General features: G+C 57.4%; 2 protein-coding genes and 2 long non-coding RNA genes across 7 annotated transcripts in view; 2 read left to right on the top strand and 2 right to left on the bottom strand.

The window, feature by feature from the left end:
* MEGF8 (multiple EGF like domains 8) overlaps positions 1-12,707 on the top strand; it is a 40,790-nt gene extending 28,083 nt beyond the window's left edge. The window contains 11 exon segments of the mRNA XM_040457167.1: positions 154-385; positions 1,555-1,678; positions 1,806-2,019; positions 2,144-2,358; positions 6,241-6,448; positions 6,613-6,772; positions 7,086-7,278; positions 7,784-7,954; positions 8,050-8,180; positions 8,699-8,831; positions 9,790-12,707. Of these exon segments, the coding sequence (XP_040313101.1) occupies positions 154-385; positions 1,555-1,678; positions 1,806-2,019; positions 2,144-2,358; positions 6,241-6,448; positions 6,613-6,772; positions 7,086-7,278; positions 7,784-7,954; positions 8,050-8,180; positions 8,699-8,831; positions 9,790-11,058 (3,050 nt within the window). The 3' untranslated portion in view covers positions 11,059-12,707.
* Positions 12,708-16,573: 3,866 nt separating this feature from the next.
* CNFN (cornifelin) lies at positions 16,574-18,838 on the bottom strand. 3 transcript variants are annotated; one of them, XM_040457197.1, is made up of 5 exons: positions 18,709-18,773; positions 17,984-18,030; positions 17,421-17,531; positions 16,875-17,011; positions 16,574-16,772 (listed from the first exon to the last, which is right to left on the bottom strand). In XM_040457197.1, exons 2-5 carry the CDS (start codon positions 18,018-18,020, stop codon positions 16,683-16,685), a joined length of 375 nt encoding a protein of 124 aa, XP_040313131.1. In that variant the 5' UTR covers positions 18,021-18,030; positions 18,709-18,773; the 3' UTR covers positions 16,574-16,682. The 3 variants fall into 3 exon arrangements, with proteins under 3 accessions (XP_040313131.1, XP_040313130.1, XP_040313133.1); XM_040457196.1 differs by having other exon boundaries at positions 17,984-18,105; positions 18,709-18,772; XM_040457199.1 differs by lacking the exon at positions 17,984-18,030 and having other exon boundaries at positions 18,709-18,838.
* Positions 18,166-24,156, top strand: part of LOC121018504 (uncharacterized) — a 9,317-nt gene continuing 3,326 nt past the window's right edge. The window contains exons 1-3 of one of the 2 annotated variants that reach the window (XR_005785201.1): positions 18,166-18,514; positions 21,488-22,070; positions 23,709-23,998. This is a non-coding gene — a long non-coding RNA (uncharacterized LOC121018504). The remainder of the gene's footprint in view (positions 18,515-21,487; positions 22,071-23,708; positions 23,999-24,156) is intronic. The other variant, XR_005785202.1, reaches the window with a different exon arrangement.
* LOC121018507 (uncharacterized) overlaps positions 18,978-24,156 on the bottom strand; it is a 7,132-nt gene continuing 1,953 nt past the window's right edge. Inside the window, exons 2-3 of the long non-coding RNA XR_005785206.1 lie at positions 20,428-20,538; positions 18,978-19,614 (exon numbers count right to left, since the gene is read on the bottom strand). This is a non-coding gene — a long non-coding RNA (uncharacterized LOC121018507). The remainder of the gene's footprint in view (positions 19,615-20,427; positions 20,539-24,156) is intronic.

Here is a 24,156-nt window from a genome sequence, read left to right as displayed (position 1 = left end):
CTTGCCCTGCCTGGCCTTACGTATCTTGTCTGTCTTTCCCGGTCCGTCTCTGCTCTCCTTAGCCTGTTGCTCCGTTCAGCCTCCCCCTCTGACTGGGATCTTTATGAGGCTCTCTTCTCTGACGATCTCTTTGAACATTCTCTCTTTCGCCAGGCCCAGCCTCTGTGGGACCCCCAATGGAGGAGTCTGTGGCCCACGCCGTGGCGGCAGTAGGAGGCCGCCTGTACATCTCAGGTGGCTTCGGGGGAGTGGCCCTCGGCCGCCTGCTGGCCCTGACCGTGCCCCCTGACCCCTGCCGTCTGCTGCCCTCACCTGAAGCTTGTAACCAGTCTGGGGCCTGCACCTGGTGCCATGGGGCCTGCTTGTCCGGAGACCAGGCTCATAGGTAACCATGGTGACTGAACATCACGGGGGGGGTGGTACAGGTGCCCTCCAAAAGGGGTTCTGTGCCAGGCCAGGCTTGGGGGGAGGCCATAGAAGGGTACTGTCTGGTTGGGATATCAGGTCACATGGGAAAATGGGTGACTTCATCACAGGGTCGTGCTGGGGCACCCGGAAGTGAGAAGCCCTGCTTGGGGGCTGTTCCTGGAGTAGCTGGGTCTGAACTGGCTCCTAAAGGACCAGTAGAGTTTGGACCAGCAGAGGTTCAGAAGTGGGGCTGTGCCTGGTGTATTTTAGAGCCCGTCTATGTTGGGGGGAAATGAGACTGGAAGTGTGGGTGGGGATATCTCAGAAAGTGCTTCCCGTGCCTGGCTGTGGCGCTGGGCTCCAGCCAGGTCCACGGATTCCTCATCTGTAGTTTGGACTCCAGACATCTCAGGAAGCTGAAAGGGCTGTCCCAGGTTCAGCACAAACTCTTTTGGCTCCGCAATTATCCTGGACTGGTATGGGACTACTAACGGGCTTGGCTTGGCTCATTAAATATGTCACCATGTTTACTACTGAATTATTAAAGGGTTTGATTTATGGGGTGTTTCCCAGACTCCACTAGGAGTGCTATGTGGCAGTGGGTACACCTACTGCTTTTCTAAAATCTGGAAAGTTCTGAAATATGTGCACCTTCAGGGATTCGGGGTAAGGGATTATGAACCTCCCCTGTGGGTGATGGGGAGCCAGGGAAGGTTGAGCAGGGGAGGGCAGCAACAGGCCTGGGCACAAAGCCCTGGGACTATTGGGAAGGAGAGAGTGGTGAAGGAGGCTGTCGGTGGAGGCCCTGGAGGAGGCCAAGGAGGAGGAGGAGGCTGGGGTGAGAGGGAGAAGCCTGGGCTGGGCAAGGGGCTGCAGGGGTGGAGACAGGGGGACGCCTTGGTGACTGGAGGGGCAGGAAGGTGTGGGGTATTGTCCAGTATCTCTGGCTGGGGTGATGAGGACGTGAGACCGTTGCCAAGTAGGATCGGAGAGGAGCAGGTTGGGAGGCCTGTGCTGAGACCAGTTTGGGGTGCACGTTGGGGGGCCTGCAGGACGATGTCTAGGAAGCACCAGGAAGTAGCAAGGGCAGGAGGAGGAGGGATGGGGTCTGGCTGGTGTGGGGAACTAGGCCTCATGTCTCCCCAGGCTGGGCTGTGGGGGCCCCCCATGTTCCCCAATGCCTCACTCTCCGGAGGAATGTCGACGTCTCCGGACCTGCAGTGAGTGCCTGGCCCGCCACCCCCGGACCCTGCAGCCTGGAGATGGAGAGGTGAATGGTGGGGGCGATGGGTTGGGAGCATCTCAGGAGCTTCAGCTGAGGTTGGGTGGGAAGAGCCAGGTCACGAGGGGTGCTGGGGGATCCTGAGGACCCCACGGAGCCCATGCTCCTCCACCAGGCATCTGCCCCCCGCTGTAAGTGGTGTACCAACTGCCCCGAGGGCGCCTGCATCGGGCGGAATGGGTCCTGCACCTCAGAGAATGACTGTCGGATCAACCAGCGAGAGGTCTTCTGGGCCGGGAACTGCTCAGAGGCTGTATGTGGGGCCGCCGACTGTGAGCAGTGCACCCGGGAGGGCAAGTGCATGTGGACGAGGCAGTTCAAGAGGACAGGTGAGGCCCGCTCGGTCCCCTGGAGGAGCGTGTGGGGGCCTGGACCCCTGGGCCCAAGGAAGGGAGGGAGAGGGCAGGGGAGGGGAGGGGGGACCAGTTCTAATTCCTGTGCCGCTAACCCCAGGGGAGACCCGCCGCATCCTCTCGGTGCAGCCCACCTATGACTGGACCTGCTTCAGCCACTCTCTGCTGAATGTGTCCCCAATGCCGGTGGAGTCATCGCCCCCCCTACCCTGCCCCACTCCCTGTCACCTCCTGCCCAACTGCACCTCCTGCCTGGACTCCAAAGGTGCGGATGGGGGCTGGCAGCACTGTGTCTGGAGCAGCAGCCTCCAACAGGTACTGCACTGGCTGGGTGTCGGTGGATGGGGGGTGGGGGGGCTCCCTGCCCTGCACCTCCTCCTCTGTCCTGCCGCCTCCTCTGTTTCCCAGCTCTGGTTCTCCCGTGGCACTTTCCCTGTCCAGCTACTTTCTCTTCTCTCCTGCCAGCACCTCTTTCTTCCCTCCTGGCCTTGTGAACCTCCCTGTCGTGTCTGCTTAGGCACTGCCACCCGACCTTCCGGACTACCCAGCTGGGTTCATGCTCCTCCCTGACCTTCCTGTGACTTCTGATTCCATCTGTCCTCTCCCTCCTAAACCTCTGCGCTTCCTTCCTCCATCTCTCGCTCTCTGCTTTTGGAACTTCTGGTTGTAAGAAGCAGAAACACCCTAGAGCCGGTTTTATTATAATGAATTGGGGTAGAAAGTTCTGTTCCATCCTTCTCGGGCCGCAGGGTCTCCGCTCTTCTCTGGGTGCCTCTATCCCCTGGTTTCTCTTGGCTAGACCATCAACACACACGGCCTCAAATGGCAGCCCTTGGCCTTTAGTCTATGTGACTTTCTAATTCTCGAGATGACAGTTATCTCTGTGCTTACCGGTTAGCTCACATTCTCAAGGGGAGATTTCGACTCAGCTCATGAGTGAGATGTCCAGCCTTGGTCCAGTGAGACGTGGCCAGGGAGGGGTAGGAGCACACGATTCCGACACGGCAGTTCAGACCTACCCCTCATTCTGGCTGTGGGCTGGGGAGGTGATTCTTTGTGGGCGTGGTCTGGGCAGGCATTTACTTGCCAGTGACAATCTGCCCCTTGAAGGGCTCATGGCTCTCTCTTGGAGTCCACTCCAGAGATGCGTCTTTGGTCATCACAGTGGCATACACAAGTCCTTCAAGCCCCAACCCCACCCCAGGGGGAAGACAAGAAAGATTCACCTCTGGCGCTCACATCCAGAAGCAGTGTCATTGGGCCAGAGTTCTGGGTCTCTTGTTCCCAGTGATGGCCACTTCTTATTCACCTTTATTGTGGAACAGCCAACCCACGTGTGACCACTCACCATCTCACAACCTATGAGTCTACATGAATCTTCAGTAAAATAGAACTGCTGACCACAGACCCACTGGGGTGTATTCTAACACCAACAGCCCCTTCTCCAAGTCTCCAGACACCAGCTGGGTGTCTAACACCTCAGTTCACTCCTGACACTGGCTACCTAGAGTTGGAGTCAGATCCTACAAAGTTAAAGAGCTCAGTCCCACAAGCCTGCCTGCCGACCTCAGACCACCCATACTTCTGACCAGCCAGCTATAAATCAGGGTTTTTTCCACCCCCTCTGCAGGCTCAAAAATTTGCTAGAATGGCTCACAGAAGAAACAGTTACTTATGAATACCAGTTTACTTTAAAGGCTACAACTCAGGGGCGCCTGGGTGGCTCAGTCAGTTAAGCGTCCGACTCTTCGTTTCGGCTCAGGTCATGATCTCACAGTTTGTGGGCTTGAGCCCCATGTCTGGCTCTTGGCTGACAGTAAGGAGCTTGCTTGGGATTCTCTGTCTCCCCCTCTCTCTCTGCCCTTCCCCCGCTTGCTCTCGATCTCTCTCTCTCTCTCTCAAAAAAATAGATAAATAAACTTAAAAAAATGTTTTTAAGGCTACAACTCAGAGCCAAGTGGAAGAGACAAATATGGCAAGGTATGGGGTGGCCATGCAAAGCTTCCGTGCCCTCTCCGGGCACACAATGCTTGCAATAGGGGAGCTTTCCGAATCTCCTCTCTCTTGAGTTTTTATAGACTCCAACTCCACCCCCATCTCACTGGGGGGGGGGGGGGGGGGGGCGGGCTGCAAGCCCCCCCCCCACCTGTGGTCCTTCTGGTGACTCCCTCCATTTTCAGCATAAACTCAGGTGTGAAATCAGCTTCTTATGAATAACAAAAGACATTCCAGCATTCAGGAAGAACTGGGACACGGGGAGGATATATTCTTGTGTTACATCACAGCATCCCATAGGCAGGTTGTATAAATTAAATGGGAGAGTGTATTTTAGAACACAGGGCCATGCTTGCCGTTCGGTAAAAACTCTGTAATGCATCAAGTTCTGCCCACTGGGAGGATTCCCAGCCTCCCCTATCTGGGACACACCCACAGGGTCACCACAGTAGGGTGGGTGTCCTCCATGTGACCCTGTAGTGTGCGTCTCTAACACACGGAGGCCTCATCCCCAAGCCTGGGGGCTTTCTGGTGATACAAGCTTTTCCCTAGTATTGTTGAGGGTCTCATCATTTGTCTTTGTGGGAACTCCAGGGACCGGAAGGCAACGCCAGAGAGCCTGTTGCCAGGCACTTGCTGCTCCCCTGGCCCCTCTATGCTGCTCAGGGAGTGAGGAGGGGCTGGGTTGGAGGCGGGAGGAGGCTGTGGGGCGGGAGACTCCAGCACAGACTCCGGGCGTCGCCCGTAGATGCAAGAGTACTTCCGCCAGATCTTCGGATTTCTGTGAAATCTCCTAGCTCTAAAGTGTTGGCTTAGGCTTTTAAAAACCACCACCGCGCAGACCAGACATCACAGATGTACAGACCAGACCCGTAAGAGATGGGCAGACCAGACCCGTTACGATTTGGCTCAAGGGCAGCTGTCTGTGAACCATCAGGCATCGTTCTCTTGAATGACTTTGGCTTCAGAGCCTGGGACAGGCAAGAGGGCTCTCTTCCCTGGCTTCTCTTCATCACATTCTTTATCGAGCCCCTTCCTCGTGCCAGGCACTTTGCTAGGTTGTGGGCCTGTGTCAACATGAGCTAGAATCCTGCTCTCGGAACTTACATTCCTACGTCTCTTCCAGGAGTGCAGGATGCGCAGTTTATGGTGTTGGGCAGCATTGCATATGGCCATTAGGGAGGTTACCGCAAAGAACGCTGGGCAGACTTGAGACTTGGTCTCCCCCTCCCACCCCCCAGATTGCCCCACCATCTGCCAAGGGGTGCACTACATTTAGATCTGGAAGCCTAGCTCTGGCAGTTCGGCAAGGCTCAGCTCACTGCTGGCGGTAACCCTCAGAGCTCCGGCCACAGCAACCAGGGTGTCTATTTCAGGATTATATGGTTGCTAATTGCTGTCAGACAGCCCAGACTAATCTCTGCTGTCTTATACTTAAGGCCCGAGCAGTGGATAAAATACTCTTACACACCAAGAGTCTGACCCCTGCTGGGTGCCTCGTCTGGGTCCCAGGACGTGATAAGTGATGGCGTACGAACTCCTGTGCAGCCCCTGACCGCAGACTCAGCTTCCCAGCCTAGGGTGGGAGGACCCTCTTGCCCCAGCAGCTGGGTCCACATTTTTCTAAGCGACCGTGGCTTGTAACTCCCCGCCTCCCGTCACTAGTTTCTGTCTCCACTTGGGATTGTTGCCTTCCTTTGGTTGTAAGAAACAGCCGTGTCCACTAAGCCGGGTGGGTAGACTGCCGCGGCCAGTCACACTAACACAGTGGTACCTCTTGGAGCCCAGGGTGGAAAATGCAGCCAAGGCCGTATTGGAGACGGAGCCTGGAAAGCTGCCCACCCCGGCTTTGGGTGTGTGGTCCTCATCAGTGCTTCCTTCTGCATCTGCTCTGTTTTCCTGCCCCTCTGGTCTCTTCATTTGCTGTGATTTGCTCATTCAAATGTCCCTGCCAGCCCCAGTCTCCAGAATCTTCTAGTTTCAAGGTTGCCCCTAGCCTGACTTCCCGTGTGGACTCCTAGTTGCAAATGCTTGACGGGAACAATGTGATGACCTCAGCTGGTGTCCGCTTCGGTCCATCGACTGTGACCAGAGAGGGGCGAGAGCTCTGAGGAAGGGGTGTAGTTGGGGAGGATACCCAGGATGTGTTTGGTCCTCTTTCTCACCCCCCACCTCATTTCTCATTTCCCCTCCCCCATACAGTGTCTGAGCCCCTCCTACCTGCCCCTGCGATGTATGGCCGGAGGCTGTGGGCGGCTGCTCCGGGGACCCGAGAGCTGCTCCCTGGGCTGTGCTCAGGCGACCCAGTGCGCCCTGTGCCTGCGGCGCCCCCACTGTGGTTGGTGTGCCTGGGGGGGCCAAGATGGGGGTGGCCGCTGCCTGGAGGGTGGACTCAGCGGTCCCCGTGACGGTGAGATGGGTTAGGACGTGGGGTGAGGGGGACTGACCCTTGGCTGGGGGTCTGGCACAGAGAACGTGGGGGGGCGCTGGAGGCTGTCTCAGAGGTGGGGATCAGGGACAGGTGGAGCGAGGGCCTGGGTGGCACCCAGGTGAAGCTCTGTATCCCCGGGCCAGGGCTGACATGCGGGCGACCTGGGGCCTCCTGGGCCTTCCTGTCCTGTCCCCCTGAAGACGAGTGTGCAAACGGACATCACGACTGCAATGAGACACAGAACTGCCACGACCGGCCACACGGTTACGAGTGCAGCTGCAAGGCGGGCTACACCATGGACAAGTGAGGGGGCGAGGGCGGTGGCCCAGGCACCTGTGGGGTGGGAGCAGCAGAGGGTGAGGCAGGAACCAGAGTGGGCGTGAGGTGGTGGGACTCATCCGGGACGCGGTGAAGGTGGGGGCTCAGTCGTGGAGGGGAGGGGTTGGTGAGTTAAATGGGGCACCCTGGGAAGAGGGTGGCAGGCTGGACCCTGGACGAGGACCATGGAACAGACCAGGCGTGAGCAACCGGTTGAGGGCAGTGTAGCGGGTGTTGGGCCGGCGGGAGCCACGAAGCCCCCTGCTCCGCCCGGACCCTCTGCCCTCCGCCCCTGCAGCATGACTGGGCTGTGCCGCCCGGTGTGCGCCCAGGGCTGCGTGAATGGCTCATGTGTGGAGCCCGACCACTGCCGCTGCCACTTCGGCTTTGTTGGCCGCAACTGCTCCACAGAGTGTCGCTGCAACCGCCACAGCGAATGCGCGGGTGTGGGCGCCCGTGACCATTGCCTGCTGTGCCGCAACCACACCAAGGTGGGCCTCCCGGGGTCTCAGGCCCTCCCCCCCAGGGACAGGGCCTTCTCTGCCTTCAGCTCTCGCTCAGGCATCTTGAGCCTCCTCCCAAGCCCTGATAAGCCGGGCCCAGGGAGGAGGAGGCCTAGCCCTAACCCAGGGAGGTGTGAGGAGATTCTGGGGACGCTGTCTGAATTTGTGTCAGAGAGGGGCTACCCCAGCATCGTGGACAGAGTCAGTGCTGGGCTGGCGAGGCTGGTCACGTGCAGGAGGATTTAGGATGGTGTAGAGAAGGGCTTTCTGAGCTCCCCACTGTGGGCTGGAGGGGCACGAACTCAGCCACCCTCCACCCCGTCACGGGAGGTGTGCAAGTGAAGGCAGGCGGCTAAGTCACCGAAAGGCTGGGATTGCCCCAACCGAGTGCCTGAGCCCCTGCTGCACCCTCATGGTGCTCTCAGAGTGTCCGGCCCCCCCCCCCCCGCCCGAACTGATCACCAACTCTGACCACCCTGTCGCTGGTTTCCAGGGCAGCCACTGCGAGCAGTGCCTCCCTCTGTTCGTGGGCTCGGCTGTGGGGGGCGGGACCTGCCGGCCCTGCCACGCCTTCTGTCGTGGCAATAGCCACGTCTGCGTCTCCAGGAAGGAGCTTGAAATGGCCAGGAGGGAACCAGAGAAGTACTCGCTGGATCCAGAGGAGGTAAAAAGGCTGGAGTCCAGGGCTTCTGGGCCAGGTCTCGGGGAGGAGGGGGTAGTGCAGGCCTTTTTGTGATCACTCTGTCTGTCTTTGGTCAGATTGAAAACTGGGTGACAGAGGGGCCTAGTGAAGACGAGGCTGTGTGTGTGAACTGCCGGAATAACAGTTATGGGGACAAATGCGAGAGCTGCCTGCACGGCTACTTCCTCCTGGATGGGAAGTGTACCAAGTGAGAAGAAGGGGGGTCCGGGACCCTTGCCCTGCTCACTGGGAATAGCGCTGGGAGCCAGACTCCCCTCCCCAGTTCTCCGCCCTCAATCAGCAGCGGACGATATCCTCAGGGAGGCCCCAGGCTGAGGCAGCGTTGGGGGCGATGAGCCCGACCCAGGTGGGAGACCCCCGGCCTCAGAGGCCAGTGTTGACACGCAGGCCAGGCCGCAGAGCACCACCCCGTGGAGACTGGCAGGCGGAGAGAGAGCTGCCGAGGGTGAGGCCTCAGGACAGCCTCCCGTTCCAGCCCTTTCTTCTGAATGGTCAGCAGACTCTGGAGTCACTCCAACCTGGCTCCAAATCCTGGCCTTGCCACTTACTGGCTCTGTGGCCTTGGGCAAATGGCTTCACCGTTTGTGAGCCCCCGTCTCCTCTCCTGGCCTGCGGCTCACATCGGAGCCCATGTAGGCAGCATCCAGCCTGGATCCCAGTAGGTCAGGGGAGCCCCCTGACCCCTGTCTTCTCCCCCTTCCTCAGATGCCAGTGCAACGGCCATGCAGATACATGTAACGAGCAGGACGGGACGGGCTGCCCGTGTCAGAACAATACAGAGACGGGCACGTGCCAGGGTAGCTCGCCCAGTGACCGCCGAGACTGCTACAAGTACCAGGTGCGGCTGGAGAAGCGAGTTGCAGATAAGCCAAGGGCCCTGCGCCCTCAGAGGTCCACTCACTCATTCAACACATATTTACTGAGCACCTGACAGTTGGGATGAGTGTGCCAGGCAGTGTGTGAGGCATTAGGACGCAGCGGGGAACAAAACGGGCAAGAGGTTCTGTCCTCAGGAAATTTACTTTCCCGTTAAGGAGTCCAGCGACAAACAAATGAAGAAGTCGGATGCACAGTATGTTAGCGATGAGCAGTAAGGAGAAAGGAGTTAAGCCAGTGTTGTGGAGTGGGAATAGTAGATACGATGACCAAGGAAAGCCTTCGTGAGAAGGTGACACTTGAGAAAAGACCTGGTGGAAGTCAGGACAGGCAGATATGGGGATTGTGGGTGAGTAGAGAGTCAGCCAGGCAATAGATCACCCAGTGCAAAGGCCCTGAGGTAGGACGTACCTAACGTCCTACGGAAACAGCAAGGCTGGCAGGTGAGGCTGGCCCAGCCCCGTGCTGTGCCCGTGGCTTCGGCAGTCCCATGAGCGAGCTCTGTTTACTGCCTGTGTAAGGGGGAAGGGTCTCAAATTCAGCGAGGTCAAGTCATTAGTCTGAGGCCACACAGGCAGTGAGGGGGTAGAGCCAGGTTCAGCAGAGCTCTTCATCGCTGTGCCTCAGAGTTCCAGAGGCCTCCACATCAGGGTGCTGTGGTCATGGGGTGACACCAGGGACAGCAGTGCTAGAGTGTAGGGTCCTGGTGGCCTCCACACTGTGTCGGGGAGGTGTGGGGGCAGGGGGAGCAGTCACAAGGAAGCTGCTGGGGACTGAGAGAGCCTGGGGCAGTGACTGCTCACCAGTTGGTACTGAACGTCAGTACTGCGTGGAGGGTGGCCAGGTACCGAGCCAGCCCTGACTGCCCCGCCCCCCCCCCCCCCCCCCCCCCCCCCCCCCCCCCCACCGCTTGCCCGCAGTGCGCCAAGTGCCGGGAGTCCTTCCACGGGAGCCCGCTGGGCGGCCAGCAGTGTTACCGCCTCATTTCCGTGGAGCAGGAGTGCTGCCTGGACCCCACGTCCCAGACCAACTGCTTCCACGAACCCAAGCGCCGGGCTCTGGGCCCCGGCCGCACTGTCCTCTTTGGCGTGCAGCCCAAGTTTACCAACGTGGACATCCGCCTGACGCTGGATGTGACCTTCGGTGCTGTGGACCTCTATGTCTCCACCTCCTACGACACCTTCGTGGTCCGTGTGGCCCCTGACACGGGCGTCCACACCGTGCATATCCAGCCACCTCCACCCCCACCGCCTCCCCCACCCCCTGCCGACGGCGGACCCCGGGGGGCCGGGGATCCAGGAGGACCCGGGGCCGGGAGCGGGCCAGGTGCCCCGGCGGAGCCCAGGGTGCGGGAGGTGTGGCCACGGGGCCTGATCACCTACGTGACTGTGACAGAGCCGTCGGCCGTGCTCGTGGTTCGTGGTGTGCGGGACCGGCTGGTCATCACCTACCCGCACGAGCACCATGCCCTCAAGTCCAGCCGCTTTTACCTACTCTTGCTGGGCGTGGGGGACCCGAGCGGGCCCGGCGCCAATGGTTCAGCTGACTCGCAGGGCCTGCTCTTCTTCCGGCAGGACCAGGCCCACATCGACCTATTTGTCTTCTTCTCCGTCTTCTTCTCCTGCTTCTTTCTCTTCCTCTCACTCTGCGTGCTCCTCTGGAAGGCCAAGCAGGCCCTGGACCAGCGGCAGGAACAGCGCCGGCATCTGCAAGAGATGACCAAGATGGCCAGCCGCCCCTTTGCCAAGGTCACCGTCTGCTTCCCGCCTGACCCTGCCACCCCGGCCCCTGCCTGGAAGCCGGCTGGGCTCCCACCGCCCACCTTCCGCCGTTCGGAACCCTTCTTGGCACCCCTGCTGCTGACGGGGGCCGGGGGGCCCTGGGGACCTGTGGGAGGAGGCTGCTGCCCGCCTGCCGTCCCGGCCACCACTGCCGGCCTGCGAGCCGGGCCCATCACCCTTGAACCCACTGAAGATGGCATGGCCGGTGTGGCCACTCTGCTGCTCCAGCTGCCCGGAGGACCCCAAGCACCCAACGGCGCCTGCCTAGGGTCGGCCCTCGTCACGCTGCGGCACAGGCTGCACGAATACTGTGGGGGTGGTGGGGGTGCTGGGGGCAGTGGGCACGGGGCTGGCGCAGGCCGGAAGGGACTGTTGAGCCAGGACAATCTCACCAGCATGTCCCTCTGACCCACGGTGTGGTCCTCAGCCACAGCGACTGAGTACCCTGATAACGCCACCCTGGATTCAGGGCTCCTCCACTTGGCGGCCCCTGGACACCGTGTCCTCAGAGACCTCTGGCTCCCTTTCCCCGGGGCTCCCCAGACAGGGCATTTGACGTTCTGCATTCAACAATTATTTATTGAATACTTACTGTATGCCAGGCACTGTTGAAGTCACCGGGAAAAGCAGGAACTGAGACAGACGAGTTCCCTGATCTCGTGGGACTTAGGTTCCAGTGGAGGGAGACAATCAGTGTGCACCAGTGCCTGTGCACACACACGCGCGCGCACGCGCGCACACACACACACACAAAGGCGAGGAAGGTCATTTCCGGGAGGGAGAAGTGCCATGAGGGATCAACAGGATGTGGCTGTGAGGGACTTCGAGGTAGAGTCTGTTGGGCATTCCGAGAAGCTAGGCCTAAAGCCTCAGAAGGAACTGGCCGTGGGGAAAGCTTCAGAAAGTGGGTCTCAGGCAGAGGGAGCTGTAAGGACAAGGCCCTGAGGTGGGGACCCGCTTGCTTCATTGGAAGGATCAGAAAGGGCCAGCATGACCCAGACCGCGTGTGAAGAGATGAGTTGGGAGACAGCAATGGGATCACCCAGGGCTGTGTGGGTCCCAGATAGGGTTTTGAATTTTATTCTCGGGGAAAGCCAAGGGACGGTTTCATAAGGATCCGAGGTACGTATTCGAGAGGTCACTCAGCTGTGGTGTGGAGGATGGTTCGGAGGGGGCAAGAGAGGCAACCAGGGGCAAGAGACGATGATTAGGACGAGGGCAGTGGTGGGGGCGTGGGTCAGGGACAGGTGCAGGATGTGTGTGGGAGGAGGTAACGATGGCGTGGATGTTGGGATCAGAGAGGGGGGAGTCCAGGATGACTCCAACTTTGTGGCCTGAACTGTGGGCGGATACTGGGGTGGTTTATCATGATGGGCAGCCTGGGTCTTGTGGAGAAAACCAGGAGTCCAGTCTGAGACTCTTAAGATGCTCTCTTTAGGCATCTCTTCAGTCAGGTCCAGCCAGGGAAACAGACTGCTGTACTTTAGCGGAAGGAACTGAGCGCAGGGGATTGGCTGTGTTGTTGAGGGACGCAGACGATCAGAGGTGGGACAGTGAGGCAGTCCAGGGGCCAGCTGTCACCTGTAGGCTGGACAGACAAAGCCAAAGCTTAGATGGTGTAATTGATGCTAGGACCAGGGCCACCCGGCTCAGCAGGAATCCAAGGAGACAAAGCCTCAGATGCTGCCCCAGGGCGCTGGGCGTTGGAGATGGAAATGGTGGAGTCTTCTGCGCATCTCTCTTCCCAGACTTGAAGACTTGTGGCTTCCCTCTAGGGGCCGCTCCCCCACTCAGCCACCACCTTGGACTTCTGAGCTCCTCTCCCCCTTGAGGACTTCGCACCCCCATCCTAGCCATCTTGAACTTGGGACTCCTTTTGCAAGACTCCATCCCCCAGCTGTACTTTGGGGCCTTAAGGAGCTGGGCCCCGTCTCCTCCCCTCTGCTGGGGGCCTCAGTCTAAGAGGCCATGTGTGCTGTCAGGGGCCGTCTGAAAGGGAGGAGTGGTTGAAGCAGCAAATAAAAGAGTGTGGGGAAGGCGGGTGTCTGAGCACCGTCTGCCTGCAGGAGATGGGGTGTCTTGCTTCTCTGAACAGCATCCAAATGTGGATAAATCGAGTCAGTGCCCTTACCTTGGCCCCCCTCCGAGCTGTATAGCTTGGGCCTGGCTCCTCCCTGCCCCTCCTGAGCAGAGGTGAGATTGGACCACTATACAAGCCCTCGTTCCCCAGAAGGGACAGACCTAGAGGAGCCGAGGGCACTGAGACCGTTGGCCCTTCCTCGGATCCCTGTCGCAGGAAGACCCCAGTTTGTCTCCGGAGGGAAAACGTTGCCTTGGTCCCAGGCTTGGGTTTTATTCTGGCCTCTGACGTAAGAGTGAGGCAGCACGGAGACCAAAATGTCCTAACGTGATGAGTTTGAGTTTTCTCTAATCCCAGAAGGCTCCAAGGCCCCAATGGGAAGCAGCACAGGAGGCTTCATCTTCCAGGCCCCCAGGGCAAGCAAGAGCAGTGGTGAAGAAGGTGCAAGTGTGCCCTCGGTTGGCCTCGAGCAGTGAGCAGCGAGCAGCAGCGTGGGAGTCTGGCCGAGAGTGGTAAACAACCTGTTTTCCTCTTCAGCCCGCCCATGGGCACACGCCTGAGGTCTCATCTGATGTGAGCCCAAGATACGATAGTGAGGTGGACTTGGAGTGGGACCGGGGGAGGTGGGTGGGGTTGGGTCTTCACTGTGGTCCACGAAAATCCTAGTATTTTCGGATTTATGGGCAGTTTAAGGGATTTTCAAGGATTATTCTGCCCACACATGAGTTTTGCCTTTGTGAGCCACTGGTAGTGCCTAACCTCCGAGACGTGACTGTGAACTTGTATTTACTGAGTACCGATACTAGACAGTTTGCTTGCCATGTTACAGCCCAGCAACCCTATGCGGTAGGTAACCGTGTGATCCCCGTTTGCAGAGAAGAAAACAGAAGTTCATAGATGTCATTGAGCCATTGAATTAATTTGAACCCAGGCCATGTGACTCTCAATCCACATGCCTGACCACCAGACCCTCTAGCCTCCTGAGGAGGGAACCCCCAGGAATAAGGGGGGGGGGGAGGAGGAGGAGACAAGGGAGAAAGCACAAGGGCGATCATGCGGGTTCTTAGCCCACCTAGCTGAGAGCTCTCCCAGCACAGAGCAGGCACTAGAGGCAAGTGTTCAAAACGGCAGATTTCTTAAAATTTTTTTTTTTCAACGTTTATTTATTTTTGGGACAGACAGAGACAGAGCATGAACGGGCGAGGGGCAGAGAGAGAGGGAGACACAGAATCGGAAACAGGCTCCAGGCTCTGAGCCATCAGCCCAGAGCCTCACACGGGGCTCGAACTCACGGACCTCAAGATCGTGACCTGGCTGAAGTCGGATGCTTAACCGACTGCGCCACCCAGGCGCCCCCAAACCGGCGGGTTTCTGCTGGGGATAAGGCACAATTTCCCACCCGGGATGCTAACCAGAAGCAGGACATGCTGCCTAAGGGAGTCCAAGGCCAGGAGAGAGTTCACCCTGCATGACCAGGAAGGAGCTAAGACTCGTCTGCGTTATGATCAGATCTTTGGTAAGGTCTCCTCCCCACCACCACCCTGTGACTGTGCCTTCCAGAGCAGAGCGTTTGCACTGTGACTGGCCCCTTGCTCTGCTACACAGAGCCAGCCTCTCCAACTCCTGTCCATACCTTGCAGATGCCCCTATACAAATGCCCCATAGCACGAGGCACGTGTTCCTCCTCCCTCCACGTTAGCTCCTCAGCTGGCACCTCGCCCTGGTATCCACGTACCTGAATGCAAGAGGCTCAGGGACAGTGAGAGAAAGACTGGGCGTGGAAGGTCTGGATTCTAGTCTGTGTATGGCCATCAATGCCCTAGGGACTTCAGAAAAAGGGGAGAAATTTCACCAAGGGCCAACAGCACTTCCGATAGTGTGCTGGGTGCTTAGCCTGAGTCCTTTAGTCTTCCTGATACCGATGCTGGGAGGGACAGGTTTATTCCCCCATTTTGCAGATTTGGAAACTAAGTCCCTTGCCTGAGAACTCAGGGCAGATTAACAGGTGAGCCCAGATTCTAATGCAAGCCTGTCTGACTCTCCACTGCCCCCCCCCCCCACCGTTACCTCTAAAATCATGTCCCTTTTCTGCATCAGTGTCTCCCACCTGTGATCATTCACTATCTCCACCCACAAGGGGCTCCACGCAGTTCTAGGTACTGGGACACAGCAGTGAACGGGGTCCCTGCCCTCATGGAGCTGACAAACCAGCAGGGAGCCAGAAAATAAATATGTAAATGATGTGGTATATTGAAATATGGCCAGAAAAACAAGGCGGTGAAGGAGAAGAGGGGTTGGTCCTTGCTATGTAATATAAGGTAGAAGGGAAGGCCTTGCTCCTAAGATGACTTGTGAGCAGACGGGAAGGAATGAACCATAGGGACATCTGAGGGAAGAGAATTCCAAGTTGAGGGAAGAGCTAGTGCAAAGGTCCTGAGGTGGGAGCACGACTAGCATTTTAGAGAACCGACCAAGAGACTCACGCGGGTAGGAGCGGGTGGGAATAAGGAGGAGACAAGGTCAAGGAAAAGCCGGAGGCAGATTGTGCAGGTCCTCGGGCCATGGTGAGGACTCTGGCTTTAGCTCTGTGCAGGAGGAGCTGTGAGAAGGTTCTGAACACAGGAGGCATGTGACCTAACTCAGGTGTTCGCAGGGCTTCTCTGTGGGAGGAAACTAAAGAGGTGGGGATACGGCAGGGAGCCCAGTGAGGAACCACTGCCTTAGTTTAGGCTGAGGAGGAGGGTGGCTGGAACAAGGTGAGAACGGGTTGGGGAGAAGTGGGGTTCTGGATATATTCTGAAACTAGAAGCAACAGAGTGCTGACAGATGGGCCATTGGGTAAGAAAGCCACGGAGCCGGAGCTGAGCCGCTGGAAGGCTGGGGTTTGCTGTTTCCTGAGAGGAGGAGACTGGGAGGAGGAGGTTGGGGGCAGGGAATCCGGAGTTAGGTTTTAACTTGTCGATGCCCATTAGATATTCCAAGCAAAGATGTCACTTGGTGGTTGGATACATGAATGGAAAGAGAAAGAGTAACAGCAAAGAATATAAGTGATATATTAATACCAGGATAGTATAATATAATTATACATAATGATACTATTAACAAGTTTATTAAGCTCACTCTGGTCTTTCCATCTGTTCCATCACTTGCTCTCACAGTAGCCACATGACATACTAGGGATTGTCCTTAGAGGAGGAAACAGGCTCAGAGAGGTTTATTAGTTCACTAAGACGACACGGCTAGTAACCTGGCACGACACTAACACTAATAACATGGCAAGAGTCAACATCGGATCCTAGGTCTGCCCAATTTTGAGACCAGATTTTCTAATCTGCTAGTTGCTTTCGTGTAAAGAGAACTAGATGGTCTTTAAGGATTATTCAGCTCTAGAGAGCCCGAAACCGGGCAGTTCTGTGCTTTGGAGACAAAGTCCCGCCCCCCCCCCCTTCCCCTGCCCGGATCTCCCACATCTGTTATGTTAGAATTGTATATAGGCCAAGAATCCATACGTATTGACTTGAAGGCGGGGTGGGTCTCCCAATTTTTTCCTTTGGGCGTGTAACCTCTACCAAGGCAGCTTTTTCTGGTTTTGCTTATTTTAAGGATCCGCACACAACTTCAGTTGGGCAGCTGAAGGGGTTAGTGGTTTCACTTTGTTAATGAACCACTCGTTTAGAGGGGTAAGACTTGCCAATGTCACACGCAGCAGGTGGGGTGGGGGGCAAGGATCTGACTCTGGAACTCCTCCTTCCACACCTAGGCATCTTCCCTGTGTCCCCACACCCCTCACCAAACCTCCTCCACCCAGATTCCTTCCCTGGGACACAAATAATGTAGGCGGAGTTGGTTTTCAGGTTTTTATTGTGGGTGTATTTCTGGTAGCGGGATAGGGCGGAGGGGCAGAGGAGGCCCAGCGCGACAGGTGGAAAAGGAGGAGGGATGGGGGGCTTCCTTACTCCCGGATCTTCAGTTCCCGCGCCATCTGACAGAGGGCGCAGGGCAAACAAAAGGTGAGGGCCGCCCAGTCGTGCCCGACAGAGCCCTAGAGGGTGGGAGAGAGAGGTTAGGAGTCCCGCCAGGGTCCCAGGAGGCCCGTCCCCCAGCCCCCTGCTCCGCGCCCCCCCCCCCCCCCCCCCGCGCGCACCTGGATGTGGTAGCGCTCCCGCATGCCGGTGCGCAGGGAGTGCAGGCCTCCGGGCAGGTAGGGCGCGCAGCAGCACTCCCCGAAGTCGTCCGAGATGCGGCAGGCGAGGCACAGAGGGGCGAAAGTGCCGCACAGACCTGGGGCGGGCGCGGGGCAGTCAGAGCGGGGGCCCACCGGGCGCCCCGGCCCCCTCCGCCTCCGGGAGAGGCGAGGCTGATGGTCCGCGGCGCCAAATCCGCCAAATCGAGGGTCCCAGAGGGGATCCGGGGACCCAGCGGGAGTGGTTTAGAGGTTGGGAGATAGGGTTTGGAGAGGGAGCTGGGGCCGCAACAAGGAAAGTTGAGGGTGCAAGGGGTTGAGGGTCGAGGGGAAGCTGGAAGGTGTGAGGTTAGGATCCTAGGGAGTGTCGGAGGTGGGAGTTAGGGGTGAGGTTTAGAGTGTGGGAATTCGGGGTCCAAGGAAGGGAGCGGGAGTGGGGTTAGTAGGGCCGGGGAAGGGGTTGGAGGTGACCTTCCCCCTCTCCTGGAGGGGGCTGCAGGCACTCACAGACAGGCATGTCGTTGCAGCAGTCTGTGAGTCCGGTGTGCCAGTCACTGAGCTGGGTCTGGTAGCAGCTGCTGGCACACTGGGGCTGGCTGGTCACTGGGTAGGACATGGCTGCGAAAGAAGGTAGCGGGCCGGGGTGAGCGGGAGGCTGCCAGCCTCTCCCCACATCCCTGCCCCCAGAGCCCCTTCCTCTGCCGGGCAGTCTGGGCGGGGCCACCAGGCCGCCCGCGGAGGGGGCACCACTGCACCTCCCCCGTCCTCTCTGCTACATTTGGGCACTGACACCCCAGTTTGTCCCCGTTGCCACTGCCTCCTGCACATCTGGTTGAGCTGTGGGTGGGGAACTCATGCACGTCTGGGGAAGGGTGGGTGCCACATCTGGGTGGGGCTGAGAAGTGGTGTTGCCTCCTCCACGTCTGGGCCTGGGGTGCTGGGTTTCTGCGTTTCCAGGGGCCTCTGGGGTGCGATCAGGCGCCATCTGTCTTCGAAGCCAGGGTGCCCAGGGGAGGGAAGCTGCCGGGTTCCGGGACTGGAAGGGTTGCTGGTTCATCCAGTGATCCCACCTTTGCCTTTCACGTTGTCGTGCATCTCAAACTGCATCTTGCCGGCCCTGGGAAGGTGGCGTTGGGGGCGGCAGAGGTAGCGGCGGTGACAGTGGCCGAATCTGTCCAAGGGAGGCTGGATACTGGGGGAGGGGCAGGCACGGAGTAGGGGCACTGGGGGCTGGGTGTTCAGGGGGAAGGGAGCTGGGGAGAAAGAGGCCAAGTCAGCCTGCCAGCTAGGAGAAACATGGAGTAGGGATGTATGGGGAGGGGCGAGAAACTCGCCCGTCTCTGTACAGCTGCCCGACAGACCCCAGAGGACCTTCCTCATACCAGAGGGAGAGCTGGAGAGAGAGGCCAAGAAATAGAGACAGGCAGAGTCAGAGACAAGGGGGGAAAGAGATCAGAGCCAGGTGCCCATCGAGATGCCGCCAGTAACACTCACACCTGCTTAGCGCTTTGACTTCTCTGCAAGCCCATTTCACAGACGGAACACTGAGGCTCACACAGGTCAAGAGAAAAACCCCACATCTGATGGCCCAGACCAAAGGGGTGAGTAGAAAGGGTGCTGGGCCCCAGGGCTTCCAAATTCAACCCGGCACCACTCACACTGAGAAGGTGGACACCGAGGGCATGGAGAAAGACAGCAATGTCCACAGAGACGGTCAGAGATATGCAAAGAGACAGAGATGTCAGTGGAGTGGAGAGAGAGAACAGAGCAGAGGGCTGTGGGCAGATGCTCATACCTGCAGGACAGCGATGGCGATGAGGCAGACAGGTGTGGGTGACCTGGACACTGAGTTCTCAGTCTCAGGTTGGTAGCTGCTTATATTGGGGCGGGCCACGTGGCCCTGGGCGGGGCTCTGACAGAGGTGCCCAGGGAGCCAAGCCGGTCTGGCTGACCCTCTTCCCCCACCCCCCCCCCCAGGAACTTCCCCTCCCTCCCTCTCCATCCCCCATCCCCCCACTTCCCCCTCAAGCTCTTGTGGGACCTAGGAAATCAGGAAGGGGGCCAGGGGTGCTGGAAGGGGAGAGGGCAGAGAGGGAGAGACAGATGAGGGGAGTAGGGAGAGAAGGCAGAGGGGAGTTGCAAGGGGCCACAGTACAGAGACCCACAGGCAGGGAGGACAGAGGGACAGGGAGGGAATGGGGGACACAGAGACAGAAGGGGAGGCCTAGATGGGAGAGAGAAGGAGACTCAGAGAGATGATGAGAGATAAAGACAGAGCGATGGAGAGAGAGATGCGGAGACAAAGAAGGACATAGATCTGTGGAGAAACAGGCAAAGGGGAGTCAGATTCAGAGGGAGGCACAGAGGTGGAGGGGTGGAGGGGCAGGGAGGTGGAGGAGGGGATGGGGATGCGGGAGAGTGCCGTGGGGGCTTCTGCTGTCATCCTCAGTGAGGTTCCCACTTTCCTGGAAGAGGGGGCATTGTCCCCCCATTCGGGGCCACCATGCACATGGGGGGAGCAGTGTGTTTTGGGGGTGACTCATGCTGAAACTAAAGTAAATAAACATAACTCACCCCACCTTCAAATTGGGAAGGGAGGAGGCTGGGAACTGAGAAGATGTGGTTCCAGAAAGAGATGGATGTGACCCAGGACACTGGGGTAACTAACAGAGCAGATGGGGGGGGGTCTTCATCCAGGCCCCTAACAGAGGACAGAGAGGGGCTCAGATTCTGGGTCTGAGGGAGGAGGGCTGGGGGTGCAGACTCTTGGGTTAGGCTAAACCGCAGGGGTGTGCAGGGGTCCTGGCATTTTTGGCTGCTGGGCTCCTGAGGGGTGAAAGAGCGAGGGACCTGGATGCCTGAGTCACCAAAGTCTGCCCCCAACAGGCCTGGCGTGGTTGGAAGTGACTCAGTGAGGGAAACAGCATTAGAGCTGGGTGGGGTTTCCAGCACGGGTGTCACCCAAAAAATGTAGGAGGCACTGGAAAATTGGGGTGTCACTTCCAGAGAAGGTGGTGTTGTCACCCCACTGGGAATGGGTATGGAGTGATGGCAAGTGGATCACCCTGTCCGCCTGGGATCCCAGCTTTTCCCTCACCTCCTGATTCAACGTGCCAGGACCCAAGCCTTGGTCTCCCAGCACCACCCAGGTGGCTTGCTGTCCTTGTCCCCAGACTTATGGGCAGCACTCAGCATTTTGCTGGTATGTGTCCATCACTTGGTCCAGGAGGCTGACCGTCTGGGGAACATCTCTCCACCTCTGGTCTATTGTCCTTGTGCCTCCATCTCTGCATCTTTGTTTCGTCAGCTCTGGATCTCCCTTTCCTCATCTCTGCAAATCTGTTTCCAAGTTTCCCTGGTTCTGTCTCCCCACCTCTGAGTCTCTGCTTCCCCAAGCTCTGTGTCTCTTGCCCTCATCCCAGGGTCTCTGCCTCCCATCTCTGTGTCTCTTTCCATCTTCAGGCCCCCCCCGCAAGGAGGCAGCCAGAGGGCCCCATCCCCTAACTGTCCAGACCATGGGCTGCAGGTGATTCAGGGGCAGTCATCTCTGAGGACCCCAGGCCTCCCAGGATGACAACCTGAGTTGTCCTCAAGTCTCCTCTTCCACTCTGACACAGCGTGGGGGCTGCAATTAGACAGCAACTCACTAAGATGAGGAAATCGGGTGGGGAAGTTGTGAGGTGGCCTGTTTAGGGGTGAGGAGGAGGGTGGGAGCAGGAACAGAGGCCTGGGGGCTGACGAGAGACCATGGTGGTCTCCAGGGACCTGGCATTCATCCCCTCAATGGAGTCACCAGAAAAATATAGGACACTCAGTTAAATTTGAATTTCAGGCAAACAACAACAACAAGAATTTTTTTTTAGCATAAGTATGTTCCATGCAATATGTGGGATATACTTATACTAGAAAAGGTATTTGTTGTTCATCTGAATTTCACATTCAACTGGGTGTCCTGTATTTTTATCTGCTAAATCTGGAACCCTGCCTTCAAAGACAGAGGAGAGGAATCCAAGTCCCTGGCCCTTCTTTTTCCAGAACCCAGGATCCCAGGCACCCAGCCCTCCCTCCTCAGGACCTGAGAGTCCAGGTTCCGGTTCCCCTCTTGTTCTCCCCTAAAATCCATATTGGGGGCACCAAGCCCCTATTCCCTCAGAGCCCAGGAGTCCAGGCTCCCAGCCCCTTTCTCTCCAGCATCCAAGCGACCAGGTCAGGTCTGGGTCCAGTTGCCCAATGTGGGTTTCATAAGGTGGGTGATGCCATCCATGGCCCTGGAGGAACCAGTCAGGCAGAGCGGACAAGTGAGGTTGCCCCCTCTTCCCATCCTATTCCTGCTGCTTCCTCGAGGGCCAGCCCAGGGGGCTGGGAGCAGAACGGGAGGGACTCAGTGGAGTTCAGGGTGGGACACGGTGTCTGGGTTTGGGTGTGGCGTGTGCCTCTCTTTCTGGGTGTTGTGTGTCTTTGGGGGTTGTGACGATGTCTCAGTGTGCTCTGGGGCGTGACACGTGAGGGGGTCTTTTCTATTTGTGTGTCTGTATTGTCCTTCTACGATTCTACCCACTGCCCATCTTGTTCAGGTGTGGTCAGTTGTCATGGTTCTCCAATCCTGACTGGATGAAGGCAGGAGTTCTTTATTGAATGGGTTGTGTGATGGATTCTAGAGCCAGAAAACCCGAGTTCAAATTCTGACAGCCTCTTCCTGCCTTCAGCAAATCACTAAGCTTCCCGGGACCTCCATTTGTCCATCTGCAAAATGAGCTGTTGCAAATAAAGTGGTTGAGAGGACTGGACGAGTTAACTTGTGCAAAGCGCTTAGAATTGTGCCTCGCACACAGGAAGCATTTTGTGTTTATGCTGGTGATGATGGTGAGGTGCTGTTCTAGTCTCTGGAGATACTGGAGTCACGGAGTAGGAAATGAAACCACGTCTGCATCTGCTCGTGGGCCTGGTAGGGACTGAGTGAGTGGCCTCTCAGTGGCTGGATGGGCGTGTAACTGCATACCTGGGGTGTCTGTTTTGCATGTGAAATAGAATATTTCTGTGTTGTCAGTAAGGGTGATTGATTGTGTGCCTATGTTTATGTTTGTGTTTGTAGGTGACTCTGCGTGGTGCCTGTGATTCTCTGACTGTGTGGGTGCAAATGAAGGTCACACTGAGCAGGTATTGAGGGCACATGTTTGGTGTGATCTTGCATTTCTGACTCTGAGGTGCCAGGATGTGTCCGTGTCTGTATTTGGGGTGTTGAGAACCCCTCTTCCAGCTATTCCTTTCCATGTCCCACAGGTGACCCTGGGAGGGTGACTCCTCCCAAAATGAGCCTCAGTTTCTTCTTATCAGGGATGGGCGGGAGGGCTCAGTGGCCTCCGAAGAAATGCCTATGTGAAAGGGAAGGTGGGAGGAGATGGGTGAGGCCAGGGAGAGGCTGAGAAATATGATGGGGATAGAGATGGCCAGGATGGGGACAGCGGAAGAGCTGCACAGAGAGATGTTTGTCCATCCATTCGAGGGGCATTCGCTGAGCTCCTGCAATGTGCCAAGACCTCTGGTGGGCATTGGTTCAAGGTCTGAGGGAAAGCAGAGAGAGCCAGAGAGATGAAGACCTACCAAGAAAGCTGTTGGCCCCAGGGTGGCCCACCTGTGTCCACGGTGGGCTTAGCGACAGTTCTGAGTGATGGAGACACAGTGATGGAGAGGGACTGAGAGGACCCTGCCCCTCCCCTGTCCTTCCTGAGGCTTCATCTGTCCAGATGAAAGAACAGAGGCCATGGGGGGAAAGTCCCCTCCCAGACTGGGGGCACCCCCATGAATCATTTTCTTATCCTCTCCTAATAGGATAATGACACACCTGCCCCTTCCTAATCACTATTTTTGACCCCAACTGGGCCCAACGCCCACAGTGAGAAGGGTTAGACAAGTCTGGTATTTTGGAATCAGGAGAGGAAATGCCTGAAAGTCCTAGTCCTTGGTCCTTCCAATCCCAGAACCTAGGAGTCCTAGGCCCCAGCCCCCACCCCCGCCCCTCAGGAATCCTTGCTCTTAGCCCCTCTCCTTTGTTTGCTGTCTACCTTTTCTAATCTCTGTGGGCCTGTCTTTTATCTCTTTGTCTATTAATCTCCATGTGTGTTTTGTGTCTCTCCTCTTTCTTTACATCTGCATCTTGATTCCTCCTCACTGGGCATCAATTTTCTCACTTGTAAAATGGGGATTATAGTAATAATAATCTGATCTCTTAGAACTGTAACGAGAAAGACAGGAGATAATTATATAAAATGCTTTGCATAGAACCGGAGTCACAGTGAACCCCATACAAGAGAGCTCTATTATAATTATTGTTTTCAATATTTTAATCTCTCTTGGTATCTATGTTTTTCTCCTCGTCTCCATGTGTCTCCTCCCACTCTGGGTTCCCTTTTAGGGGATGTGGAAAAGCCCTATTGAGGCCAGAGCTTCCCCTAAGCCTCCTCCTCTTCATCTCTCTTCTAAGCCCTACTTCAAGACCCACAACTCTTGCCTGGGGACAAGGCCTGGCTCCAATCCCACAGATAGCCACGTAAGATCCTGAACCCCAAATCTGTCATCCCTGGGCAGGCCGGTGACTCTTTGGGAGTACCCGTCCCTACACCCCGACCTTTCAGGTTCCCAGCTCCCTCCTCCCTCAAGATTCAACCATTCAGAAGTCTAGGTTCTTCAGACCTTCCTCCCTCAGACGCCGGTGCACGTGGCCAGAAAGCACATTCTGGGCCCTTTTGCAATCCACCACGCCCTCAGCTACCACCCCTCTGCGTTTTTTCTCCCGAGGCGGGCCTGACTTGAAGGACGCTAGCTGTGATAAGCCCTCCTTGACGTCAATCACCATCCTCCAGCCATTAGACGCTTCGCCTTCTACCTCCCTGGGCCACTCAAGGCACGTTCCGCGGCAGGCGGGGCCCACAGACAAAGTCGGACAGCGATAGGCTCTGGGAGACGCCAGTCTCTGCGAGTCTCTGCCAGTCTGCCAATAGGACGGGCAGCTGCGGGGTGGGATTCCCACGGCGCACCGCAGAGGCCGGAACTGCTCGCGAGGGAAACAGGTTCGGCGTGTCCAGGCGGTAAGCCCTTTCCAGCACGCCCAGTATTGGGGTTCTGGACATAGTTCGGAAGGGAAACGGGGAGGCTTTGTGGGGTTCGAAGCGGAAGGGGCAGCTTAGCTGGCATTTTGCCTCACCGTGCATTTTGCCTTGTTGGAGAAACTGAGTCCGGGATGCAC

This window comes from Herpailurus yagouaroundi, unplaced genomic scaffold (genome assembly GCF_014898765.1).
Source record: "Herpailurus yagouaroundi ecotype Mexico unplaced genomic scaffold, PumYag 220, whole genome shotgun sequence".
NCBI lineage: Eukaryota > Metazoa > Chordata > Mammalia > Carnivora > Felidae > Herpailurus > Herpailurus yagouaroundi.
The sequence above is the reverse complement of the archived record's forward strand: the minus strand, read 5'-3'. Positions and strand labels throughout refer to the sequence as shown.

What these genes read in the sequence shown, in the direction of transcription:
- CNFN (XM_040457197.1), bottom strand. Translation starts at nt 18,020, where the DNA reads ATGCAGTTTGAGATGCACGACAACGTGAAAGGCAAAG. An exon ending in CTGCAACGACATGCCTGTCT is followed by an intron (nt 17,012 to 17,420) that starts GTGAGTGCCTGC and finishes CGCCCGCCCCAG; the next exon opens with GTCTGTGCGGCACTTTCGCC. An exon ending in GGGAGCGCTACCACATCCAG is followed by an intron (nt 16,773 to 16,874) that starts GTGCGCGCGGGG and finishes CCCACCCTCTAG; the next exon opens with GGCTCTGTCGGGCACGACTG.